The sequence below is a fragment of the Candoia aspera genome, chromosome 6 (genome assembly GCF_035149785.1).
Source record: "Candoia aspera isolate rCanAsp1 chromosome 6, rCanAsp1.hap2, whole genome shotgun sequence".
Classification (NCBI taxonomy): domain Eukaryota; kingdom Metazoa; phylum Chordata; class Lepidosauria; order Squamata; family Boidae; genus Candoia; species Candoia aspera.
This window is the reverse complement of record NC_086158.1, coordinates 57,836,787-57,849,746: the sequence shown is the minus strand read 5'-3', so window position 1 is coordinate 57,849,746 and position 12,960 is coordinate 57,836,787. Positions and strand designations below refer to the sequence as shown.

Sequence of the window (12,960 nt, the reverse complement as noted above, 5' to 3'; positions counted from 1 at the left end):
CTGCTTGTTTGCCTGCCCATCTCTGATACTGAAGCTAAATACAGTTGATCCCAGCTAATACTGCTGAAATACAGGTCTTTGATTATGAGAATGTTAAAGAAACCTGATAGTTAATCTTGGTTAGTTGATTATTAACGTGTTAAATTAAAACATTTATCAAAATCACATAAAGCTGCTTCAGACTTAACCCTGAGCAGGGAAAGAAAAGGTGAGGCCCCGGTGGCATCCACGGGGTGGGGCAAGGGGGGACAGAGCAACACAGGATAGCAGCATAGCACCACACGGCTCTCCCCTTTTCTGCGTAAGTTGCAACATTACATATACACTCCAAAGGGGCAGAGCTTGCAAGAAGTGGATGTGCTTTATGTTGACAAGGTACCTTATGCTTAAGGGATGAGACAGCAATGCAGTTTTCCTTTATGAGGTACTTTATGTTGTCTCATCTGGCAGTTCTAGTAGGCAGAAGGAGCTTCTGCAGATTTGTGACACATACCTTAGTCATAAACATGAGCTTTATGAACAGGGACTTTTAGCAATGTAAACTATATCAATGTGGCATCCTTGACTTTTAGAAGCAGGAAGGCCATGTGGCTTCATGAAGCAAATTAGAAGAACTCATTGCAAGGAATGTCATAGAAGTATAGGTCTTTTGAAGTGCTGCATGGCCCTAATGATCAGCCATGTCCCCAAAGTCATGCTGCTCATTCCACCCCTGTTCCTGCTATTGCCAAGTTTGATATCATTTCTGTGATGGGGTTTTCTTGACCTTAAGTCTCTGTGGAACCCTGATCATGGTATAAGTAAATACTATTTTCATTATACTGAAGGTTTTTTAGTCCATGACTGACTAAAGGGTAGGTGGTTGTGTTACACTGTAAGAAACAAAATTAAATAGTTGCAGCTTGTTCTAGGACATCCCTTCTCACAAGGAAGTCTTGTAGTGCTCAGTGATGATTTTACTCCCAGGAAAATATGCATTAGGGTGTGCCTTTAAATTTTCCATGTTGTTTTCCTTTCTCATATCTTAACTATAGCTTGTATTGATTTCCTTAAATCTAGGTTTGCGATGATGTTCCATTACCCTGGATAAAATAATATCTATGTAAGTTTCCCAACAGTGTTCATAGTGTTAACTTCCTCAAATACCAGAAGCATTTTCCCATATTAAGAAACAGCTGCAGACAAATAGCTGTATCATTGTCTATGATGCAGTAGTTCCAGCAATAGAAGTATTGCTATAATTGGAGGAAAGGTTAGATGAAAACCTAAGAACATTTTTATGACATTTTTTAAGCAGCAGCAGCAGCCGCCGCCTCTGGTATCTTGAAATGAAATGACAGGGCATTATCAGTGTCCCTATAACAGTGGAAAAAACATGTGGGTTGATCAGATGACCTGAGTTGGTATCTATAAGAAGTAAGCAAGAAGACTGTAAGGGGGACAAATAATTCAGACCTGGGAGTTAGCAGTCATTAATTAGTTGTTGCTGCAGATGGGGTAACAAAATGGGACAGATCACTTAATCAGGATCTTTTAGCCACAACATTTAAAAGTTGTTATCTCTTTCTGTTCACTGGGCTTAATCTCATAGTTGTCTCATTGGCTGCATTCATATATTGTGCTAAGCCATGGCTTTAACCATGATTTGTTGGATAAGTTGTAATTGGCATATTCAGTTTCATACATTGTAGCTAATTAGAAGCAAGCAAACCATTTAGGGCAGTGTATGAACTCTGGAAGAGGGAACCTGTTATTTCTATTATGTGCACAGTAGCTAGTTCTTTTTACCTTTTTTCAAGTAATATATGGGATACATGCGTGTGTGTATACACACACATGGACATGGTATCTCAGTCCACAGTGGGACCATCATGTATAGCCTAAAGAGAGTTCTCATCTGGTTGATTAATTTCCAAAATCTCCATCCGTGCAGAAATTAAGACCCATGTTTGGTGTCGATAATATGAACCAATGTATCATTACATGAAACAGAATTATTCCAGTTTGTTCAGTGGGACTTGTTTCTCTCTGTGTATAGAGCATTTTGATCTTGGATTGTCACTGTAAGAACTCTTATCTACAAAAGGGTCTTGCTGAAGTCAGTGAAAGTTAAGTTTTGTTCATATGAGTTGAAAGAATCTGGGGAAAAAGATGTGCACTCAACTCATACTTAAGAACCATGTCATTAAAGAGCAAAAAGAAAAGCACTGTAAAGCTCTGTAAATGAAAAATGCTATAAAAATGATTAGAAGCCAAGAGCTGTTATGCAAAGGAAAAATATAAGTATTTTTGTCTTCTTGGCGTTTTTGAAAACTTTTAGTGAACCAACTTAATTTGGTTTCATATTTTGCTATACAGATGGCTGAGAACTAGAGACCAAAACAGACGGGAGCTCAAAATCACTGTTATGCAAGCTTATTTCTTGAATGCAACTACTTTACATGGCATTTCACTAAGCAGCTCCCCACTCCGCTGTTGTGATTATAGGTTATGTGATTCATTGTGGTAACCATGGAAACTCAGGAGAAACTTGCTATATTTGCTAGAATGAACTAACAAAGAACACATTCTATTCAAACAAGCTCACATCAGTTTCTTCCTTTTCAAGTGAAAATAATAGGAATGTGTAAAACTTTATTTGGAGACTCAGTTTGAAGCTGATACAATCAAATATTGAAATTAAATCACATCTCCAAACTGAGTCAGAAAGTTGAATCGCTGAATGTTATTAGATGCCTCTGAAATTATTGGAAAATTGAATTAATTTTCTGTTGGATCATTCAAAATAGATCAGAGCCAATCTACATACCCCTAGAAAATAATAATGGTAGAGGAATACATCTTGATTTCTTGGCTCATTCTTTCACTAAATAAAAGCAAATGCATAAGGAGAGGCTGTTTTTATAAACCAAAGGGGAAAAAAATGGGCACCCTGCTTCTAGCATGATAGTAATTATGGGACAAGATATTTCAACTAATTCCTATCTCAGTCAAGTTGCACATTGGGGAGCCTCAAGGAAATGCTGTGTCTCTGTTGACATTTGCCTGACACGGTTTGAATCACTGGCATATGCTTCCTGCCCTTTGGAGAAAGATGGGGCTGATGATCTAACAGGACAATCCATTTGCTCTGAGTCCCATTATATTCTATTTGATTTGTTTTATTCATATTTTATTTTGCTGCATTAGCCAATTTTAACAATCTTGATTTCTGCCTGAAGATAATTAAATAGTCATAATGTCCTGAGTACCTTGGAATTTAACCCAAACTCCTGAAAAAAAAGAAGATGGAAGTGAGAAAAGAAAAGAATCATAACACATCTGCCCTTTAAGGCCTAGCCAAAATGAATAGACTTCAGCGTATTCATTATTAGAAGAATGCCAATTGAATTTAAATAACTGAGATCAGTAATGTAGAAGATTGTTATGTGTATTGCTTTGGTTATTTTCTGTCACTGAACCAACTTGGCAACATGAATGAATGCCCTTTTGGACTGTTCTTCCTCTTTGAAAGCTATCTAGCTCCTTCAAAGGTTCTCATTTTATTTCAGATGCAGTTTCAACATCTGCTTATGCATCTCCAGCAAGAAGCTTAGGAGATCCAGGAATAACTCCATTGTCTCCCTCCCACATTGCGGTAAGATGTATACTCTTTATTAGCTTTCTCCAACCTAGAATTTTACAAATGCATTGGATTTCAGCTCCCAGAATCCCTAACCAGTATGACCAAATCATTATTATCAAGAAAATCTATCTATGTGGTTGCTAGGAGTCAAAGATGACTTGATGGCACATAATCAATTGTTATTTCAGCAGCATTACAACATTTCTGTTTAAAAGTAAGCTATATGATATCATATCAAAACTAACAATACAATAATATATTACAAATTTATAAAACTATATACTTTAGAATAGATACCTAATTTATTATATATATAAAAATAAGGTGAAGGAGAAAAGTTAAAAGAAAAAAACCACTATATTACTCTACCCAAAACAAAACAAAAATACTACACTAAACAAAAACAAAAAAAGATCCTACACTAAACTGAAAAAAGCAACCAAGCAAACAAAACAAAAACCAAAGCAAAGTTTTCCTAAGGACTATCTCCAACATCTTTAAAACCTCTGATTCTGCAAGAGCATCAGAGCCGCACAGTGGAGGTAGTAGTTTAACAGTGTTTATCACCATTTGGCCTTTTTAGGTGAATTGTAGTTCTTCTGTAGAATTTCTAAAAGTTTTTAAAGTATTACTTAATCACTGATTGAGAGTAATGATTTGGTAATGAGCCATTTCATTCAAGAAATAGAATGTTCTTAACCATTACATAGCAAATTATTGCTAAAGAATATTTCAGTAGAGGTTAAGAGGTTACTAACCTCTACTGAAAGTTTCTTTAGCAATAGTTTCTTTAGAAAACATGGAATAAACAATCCAAAATGGAAGAATGAAAAATATCTGAAATATATGTAACAAAAAATCACTTTCAAAACTGTTATTGTAACTAAATATTGATATTAAAAAATAGGAAAAATAATTAAAAATACAATCAAAACATAGGACTCTCAGTAGGGATCTGCCAATAACCCAGACTCTCTCCTTCTACTCCTGAGGCTGCAAATAAAAGAGAAAAAAGAGAAGACACCGATGAAAAGAAATTGGGTGTAGTTGACCCTGCAAGCCAATGGTTCTCTTTGAGTAGAATGTCATTATCTGAATAGGTAGCCTTCAGTTATTTAAGACAATTATTTAAGACAATTTTCAGATCATTAAATTTTCTCACATCATTTTCCAAGGATAAGCCAAATATTGCTTGATATAGAAAAAAACAGTCTTTATGCCTTCTTTGATATGACCTGAGGGATTCTCTGCACTTCCATACCATTTTCCCTTATATTCCAAATTTCATGCAATTTTGGTTGCTTGTTGTACTTTGTCTTAATCAGCTCTCTGAAGAAATTCAGTGATGCCTTCTTGCTCACTAGATTGTAAAGACCTGTATCTAGATGGTACACAATAGACTGCCTCCATGGATGCAGCACAATCTATCTGAAACAGGTCAAGAAAGAATTTTAATAGCTTTTCTTAAAGGTTCTTTATGCTGTTGCTAAGAGAATCCAAGCATTTTTAATTTTTTCACTTTAGATGTGGTCCTGGGCTTCTCAGCTCAGGATATTAGCTCTTTAGTTACTATTAGGTCTCAAGCATAACCGTATGCTTCAAGCAGCAATCCATTTCTCATTTACTTCAATCTTAGCTGCTTGTTCTTTTAACTGCCTCCTGGTCTCACCATATCTCTTCACAATCTTTTCAGTCATATCTCCATGATCTAAAAAATGTCTATTCAGTGAAAGTAATATAAGAATCTCAGAACTGCTTCCTTCAGAGGAATGACATCCTATAGAATTTCTGAAGGAAACCTAGTTCTCTGTATATGTCCCAAGTGAATTAGGGTCCCAGTCAATGTTTCCCGGAATAGTTTTTCACTTGAAGCCTTACCCCCCAGCTCTATTACAGCTGAGACTTACTGGGAGATGGTGGTGTGGAGGGAGATGAACAATTGGTGTCTGTGCTGTAGAAGACGGGAAATAAGGAAGAGGCTGCTTAAGTTTATGAGGCATTTTTATTCTCCCCAAACACCAAAAGTGGCAGAAGTATATTCAGCTTACCAGCTCTCTTCAAACAGCACAGACTTTATTTCTGCAGCTGACAGCGGGGAGAGTAAACTGTGTCTTAGCTCATCATCATCTTGCCAGAAGTCTATTTTTTTTCGCTTAGTTTCAACTTAGGGCATCTTTCTCCAACTTGAAGTTCTCCAGATATCAGAAAGCAACTCCCAGAATTTCTGTCCAGCGGGAATTCCAGGAGTTTTAGTTCAGACTATTTTGGAGGAAACCAGGCTTAAGAAGGCTACCTTGCAGGAGAATATGGAGAGTCACTTGGCTTTGGTAAAATAGCATGATACTGCAGTTACATAATTTACCAATAGAATTTTAAGTTGACTGTAGATGTTACTGGTCCTAAACAAGGGAAGAAAAGGTTGTAGAGGAGAACTTTTAAAAGCAATCTCCTTCAGGAGCTGAAGACTGAAACAGCAGTTTTTGTGGTGATGGCAAGCAAGAGATGCTTGAGATATAATGTAGCAATTACAATTTTTTTTTCATATAGAAAATTATTCCACAAGTAGAAAACTGCAGAAAATTCCTTCTTCCTGTTCTTAGTTAGATCAGTAATGGATCTGCACTGCAGGTACTTTGTATTAGAACCCTAAAGGTTAAGATTCTTTGCTGGTTGATAACAATTAAAGAAAAAGATACCAAACCTTTAATGGCATCATCTCTCCCTCATTAGAGTCATGTCGTGCAGTAGACTCTTGCTAGCATTGACCATACTTTATACCCTTTCATAAACTGATCAGTAGAAATACTTTTGAATTCTTGTATTAAGGTGTATGCAAGCTCCAATGCATATAGGTATCCAAAAGAGCATATAAGCTCCTGCTGCCAAATTCATCAGAATGAAAGAGCCTTCTGAACTGTGTGACTTTTTGTTGCAGGGAGAATTGGGTAAGGAAGGCAAGGAAAGAATGTAAAATACAAGGAAAGCTCTGCAGAGTAAGATCAAAAGACTATCTAATTAAACATCCTGTTTCTCAGAATGGCCAGTGGGCCACTTACTAGCAAGCCAGGACTACACCTACCAGACCATTTTGCTTCTCACTGATGTCCTCCAGACCCTTCCAAGCACAGACAACAATCCTTTCCCTTCCAACCACATAATCCTTCTTCAACTTTGGAAGAGATGAAATGAAATTATTTGATGCCTCCATTGAAAAGTAACACTCCAACAGATGCCTATCTTGAAAGCACGTGGATTTGAGTTGTGCACTATTTCCTGTACTGCTTTCATGTTAGAATTTATACTGAAAATGAATCCACTACACATTCCACTTTAATTACCACCTAATTGATGTATAAGCTGCCTTATCTTTTACTTGTTCTTTTTTTTCAATGAAAAGTATGTGATATATTTGGACAGTGGGATATCTCATTCAATTGACATCATAGTCACAAAGATCTAACTATCAATTTGGTACCATGTGTAATACTTGGGGAAAGTCTGCTGAAAGCAGGATTCTCCAATTTTGGGAAGGTCACTGATCATATTTGGAATCTGGAGAGCACGTTGCAAGTACTCTTAACAAAATGGTTGGTATAGTGACATGGCCAATGACAAATAACTGCTTTACCATAAGACAAACTGTTGAGCTTTCTCCCCATTATTCCTTCTAGTTTCCCAGGATGCCTTCTATCACTTTGGGTTGCCTTTGGCTTTTTTTCTGGACTGACAAAGAGCCACCCACAATTGGATTTTCTATTAATTCCTTGGATGTGTGTGTGGCTCAGAGATATTCTTGATAATAAAGGTTATGTTTGTAGTTACTGTTTTTCTTGGCAGTATGTTAGCTTCCTTAAAAATATAATGTAAAATTAAATCAGGTGGAGCAATGAGTCTGGTGGGTACTTAGAGAGATATTGCCAGGCCCAATGGCCATCCCAGGCACTGTGTTGGGGCAGAGACTCCAGAGGAGATGATTACTGCTGTTCTTTGGAGTTAAACAGAGCCAGTAATGTTTACAACTCCTTCTTGAGCTGTCCCATTTCTGTTCCTTGGACAGAAGGACTCAGATGCAAACGATGCCGAGGAGCAGACATTTCTTGTTGTGGTGGCTATTGACTTTGGCACAACTTCCAGTGGTTACGCTTACAGCTTCACCAAGGAACCTGAATGTATTCATATAATGAGGTGAGGACCAGTATCTCAGCCTTCTGTGGAGGGTGCCTGGGGCTATATGATTAGCAGATTTTAGTAAGGGAACCCAAGGGAAATGCATTAACATATTAATCAATATGTAATGGGAAAAGTGAAATATCAATCTTTCTGTGATAAAATTGCTGGCTGGATTAGTGCTTATTTTAACTACAGATAACCTTACCTGACATTTGATTTTATCTGCCTAACATAGAATGAATGTGGAAATATTCATTACAATAAATCTGAAAGCCACACTAAATTATTATTTTTGAATGAGTGCAACCTCACTGAGGCAGGCAGACTTCCCAATTCCTATATTTAGGAAACAGCCTAGCACAGAATCTCTGATATGTCTGGATTCCATCTCAGTTTACTGGCCCTTACCAATCCCATCTTTGCATCACAAGATGTACAGCCTCTTCCGATCCAGATGTTACAGAGAAGTAGAATTGAGTGTCATTGATTAGTGTCATTGATTACATCTATCCCCCAAACTGTGATATTAGATGTTAATTATCACTGGAGAGGAAATAAAAAGACCAGAACACCTCTGCGCCAGCAATCAATGCCCAGATAAGCAGGGATTAACACCAAACAATCAAATAGTAAACAATACCCTAATTAAGGAACTACCAAAGAGAAAACAATATCCCCACCAACACTGACAGGGCAAGCTACTGTATATAAACAGAGAGCAAACCCCACTCCCTTCCAGCACTGAAGATGTTGCCTAGTTAGGTAACAAAACATCTGCAGGAAAACAACCAAGCTCAGAGAACACCAAGGACTCCACAAGATAGTATGTTGTAACCTACAGCATAGCTGCCAAGCCCCAGATACCACCCCTACAAGTAGGAGAAGAATCACTGCAATGCAGTGCCTTCAACTCCACCCCCCACCAGGAAGTTACCATGGTAGACACTGCGAAAAGTTTTCAAGAAATTAAGCTAGATGAACAGTGTCACATTTACTCTGTCTCCCATAGAATACTATCATAATAGATAAGCCATGACCAGTTCTGTTCCAGTGGCAGATAAAAGTGTGACTGAAAAGTCCAGATGATGTCTCCCAGAATGATGTTGTCCTGTCTGTAGATCAGGGATCTGAAATAAGGCATCAACATGTGGACTGAGCTCCTATTCATGTGGCATATGTGTGTGTGTGTAGCTACATACATTGAAGTGATTCTATTCAAATCTTTGCCTCTGCATTCAGATTTTGGACAAAACAGGTGATAAAGACACATACCAATATAGAAAGGGCAGTTTCTAGTTGTCTTTTAGCCTGGTTGTTAAGGCTAATTATCCAGCTGTAAATTCCTTAACTCAGAAAGACTATAAAACTCCTCAGCTCCATGTAAAGAACAGAGCAGCAGCAAGAGATAGGAAACACTCAGATACGTTTTCAGAAATTTTGGGTAATTGTATGCTGTAGCAGAAATCACACCAAGCTGAGACAGAAAGTCCAAACTAGGGGGAAGTAGAGAAACATAATCAAACAATAGGGCATAGGTCTGTAAAAACACAGTAGCTAGAGCAAAACCAGCAACCAAAACAGAGGAGCTGTTTCCATCTACCTACCATGTGTAAAGGGAAGGTTTATATCATCCAGTCTGAATCCTTCCCAGCACACAGCTGAGAGTCATCAATTCTCCTGTAGCTGCTGAGCTGTTCTCCTGCCAGAACATACAGCCTTCTGAGCCAGACTGGCACTTCTGCATTATGCATTCTGATCTTGTACCCTAAGTCTTGTGTCCTTCCAAGGGTTGGGTGGGCTGATATCTAGATCAGGGACTGGGTCACTTGATCCAGTGTGAGGAGTCCCTGAGGTGGAAGGCTTTGGCAAGGCAGGACTTGCCTTTATGGTAGCAGGGCTGCTCCAGCTTGGAATTACCTTCTGCTTATCTCCAGACATGTCTGATGATGCATCTTCAACCAGAAGCATCAGAGGCATATGGAAATGAGCAATTATCTTAACAGCATCAGTGTTCCATAAAATTGTAGTAAATAAAAATATTTTAATTAAATAGAAATCTTTATAAAGTTTTTTAGAAATGAGGATACTCCAGCAAACTAGATTTCAGACTTCTATTCCATAGTCAGAAAAGGAATGGCCAATATTGTAATGCAGTGCATTTCCTTTTAAAAAAAATCCCAGGGTGGGATGGCTTTTTCCAAGTGAGACCATTTGCAATTTTACATTAACCTGCAGTTTTAAAAAATCATACAAAAATTGTGTTTAATTTCCCCCCTCAACATGTGGACTTCTTTCAGGTACAAAAGCTACTGGATCAAATCTGCATATTAGTTCAAAAAGTGAAAATTGGATCAATTTGATTGGAATTCCCAAATGTCAGCTTCCTTAAGTATTTCAGCTAAAAGTAGTATTCAGCCAACCAAGCTATATATTCAGGGAGTTCATAAAAATGAACCTAAGAAATCCTGATAGCAGTTCTAATGAGTTAATCTTTTTTCAGATTTGTAAATAGGTAGCCTTTTTTCTTTAAGGAATAAAAAAGTATGATAGTTTAATACTGCTTATGTTTATTAAACTGTGTAATAACTGGTAGTGTAGATAGAATTGTAAAGTTAATATTTACATAATCAGTGTTCTCTGGAAGATATTTTATACAGGAAATAGCATTTCTAGCTACATTATCTTAGAGGATGTTTACATTAAAACAGAAATTTCAGTTCTAGGCTTGCTCTTTTTCATTAACACACACACACCGTTTTCATACTGGTTTGCACTGAACCTTTTCTAATAATTCATTTTCAATAAAAATGACAAAATTACTTCATTGTCACTATTGCTGACACAACTGTAGAGCAAATCAACAAAGGGGATTGGGAGATGTGTAATTGAGTATGAAGCTTATGGTGAGTTGAATAATGGGTGATTGAAAAAATGTGAGGCCAACCAAAATCACAGAGCTGGAAGGTAATCCAGTCGTCTCTGCTATCCAGTTCTATAAGACATAAAACATTCCTTACAGATGCACATACAGCTCCTCTCCAAAACAGATACAAATACAACTCCAAGGAGTTGCCAGCTGTTCTGCCATAGCAGCAGTTGTGAGTGTAGGAGATAGGCTCCCACAACAGAGGCTCCCACAACAGAGACTTGCAATTCTGTTACTACCTGGAATATAAACAACAATAACAAAAATCTTATCCTTCCCTCCAGCTTTATAACTGCAGATGGCCTTGAAGTGGGGAGGGAAGGAGCAAAGGAAGGAAAGTTATAATTCCCTTAGTTGAAGCTCATCCCTTATCATGCTTTTTGTTCAGTTGTTGGGCTTACAGGGAACTGAACTACCTTCTTTATGATACAAAACCTTTTTGCTTTTAATGTAGAAAAACAGGTCTTTAACTGCTTCATAGGTCTTATAGTTGTTTGTAAGTCAGTGTCAGAGTCGCAAACACTGGGGTCAAGGAGTTGAAACATACACAAAAATGGGGTCTGTGTTTGAGGTGATAAACCTGTCCAGATGAAGTCAAGGATACTTTGTTCATGCAAGGCTTTTGAAAATGGCTTGCACCAATGTGTCTTTGGGTTGAATAGAGGATGCATACAAGAACTGTGGTGAGTGAGTAGATTAATATGTTATTGATTCATCGTGCAATCATAGAACATGTATATTCTCATCCAACACTTTAACCTTTTGAGTGTGGTACTTGAATACATGCTTAGCTTTCTGTCATTGAAACATTGTGACTTAAAAAACACAATGAAGTGGCTCTAAGCAGATACTGTCTTTGACTTCATCAAACTATCTGAGAATGATACAATTATGCAGAGTCTTGACTCCTGCTACTTAACCTTTCCTTGCTAATGTCATAGTGCTTGATAGAGAAGAGTGGCTGGGAAGACCTTATGCGTAGTGCTCATAATGCATAGTAGACTGGAGGTGTTACCAAGGTTCCTTAATGAAGAATAGGGATGCAGTTTGGGAGAATTAGGGTAGAGTTGCAGAGATGGTGACACTAGGACGGGCCAGGGGGAAAAAGTGATAGGCTGGTTGAATAAATAGGGAGCACTGTCCCATCAGGTCTGAATAATTTCTCTCATCCTTTATGTATGCTTTGCCTTTTATTTGATAGAATTAAAACCAAAATGTCTGCAGAAATAAATGGACAATGTTTTGTTAATAAGTAATGTGACAGTTTTCATCAGTGGAATCTCTTGAGTAGAACTCTTCTTATATAGTAAAACAAACGTAAGACTATAGGAAACAGGGTTATAAGAAGCTGGATATTGGTTTGTCTAGCTCAACACTGTTGACTAACTGGTAGCAGCTCCCAAGAGTTTCAGGTAAGTGACTATTTTAACTCTGACTTGCAGATGCTTTGGATTGAGCTTGGGACTGTCTACATGCAAAGCATGTGCTTTTCTGCTGAGCTTCTCCTCTGGATAGAGTCCTCACTCTGTGTTATTGGGGAAATGCCACAGTTGTACAAAGCTCTTGGTTTGACTAATTTATATAGATAGAGATATAGATACTGTGCAAGTTTGTGATTGTGCATTTCAAGAGTTATCCCAAGTCACTACAGGATTTAAATGATGGAGTGTATTGGCCTTTGGTCTTATCCAGTGTTACTGCTCTTTTGGGGGAGGCAGGATTTGTATGCTTACAATCAGTGTGAATTAGAGGCCTGAAGAAGCCAAAATCTAGGTCAGAATCTGTTCCTCTTTCCCTAGTTATAAGAAGGTAGAAAGGACTAGGGAAATCCCAACCTGAATCTGTCACAGGTTGTAGACCTTTCCTTCATTAACATTTCACACAATATTACTCATCTTTACACCCTAAAGAAGGAAATACAGGTTTTGCTGTTAAATAAAAGCTGAAATTCTCTGCCAGCTGAATTTTGTGTACTAACTCAACTAATTGTACTAATTTGTACAGTCTGAAGCACAATCTCAGAGGGCACTGGCAATTCTTAAACATTTGGATCATCCAAGATGAACAAGGGTTTCATGGAATCATTCAATCACATACTAACTGTAGCTTCGTGAATCTTAGCCACAGTGTGCACACTCTGTGGCTGACAGAATTTCAGTGGGAAGGCATTCAGGCCAGCAAAAAGTTTAATGCAGTTTCTATTTAAGAAAGAATAGATGGCTGTCCCAATGATCAACTC

The 12,960-nt window shown here is 37.7% G+C and overlaps 1 protein-coding gene across 2 annotated transcripts in view; it reads left to right on the top strand.

The window, feature by feature from the left end:
• Window positions 1-12,960, top strand: part of HSPA12A (heat shock protein family A (Hsp70) member 12A) — a 54,898-nt gene that overhangs the window by 5,736 nt on the left and 36,202 nt on the right. The window contains exons 2-3 of one of the 2 annotated variants that reach the window (XM_063307212.1): window positions 3,552-3,637; window positions 7,686-7,810. In XM_063307212.1, the coding sequence (XP_063163282.1) occupies window positions 3,552-3,637; window positions 7,686-7,810 (211 nt within the window). Of the gene's footprint in view, window positions 1-3,551; window positions 3,638-7,682; window positions 7,811-12,960 lie in introns of both variants that reach the window. The other variant, XM_063307211.1, reaches the window with a different exon arrangement.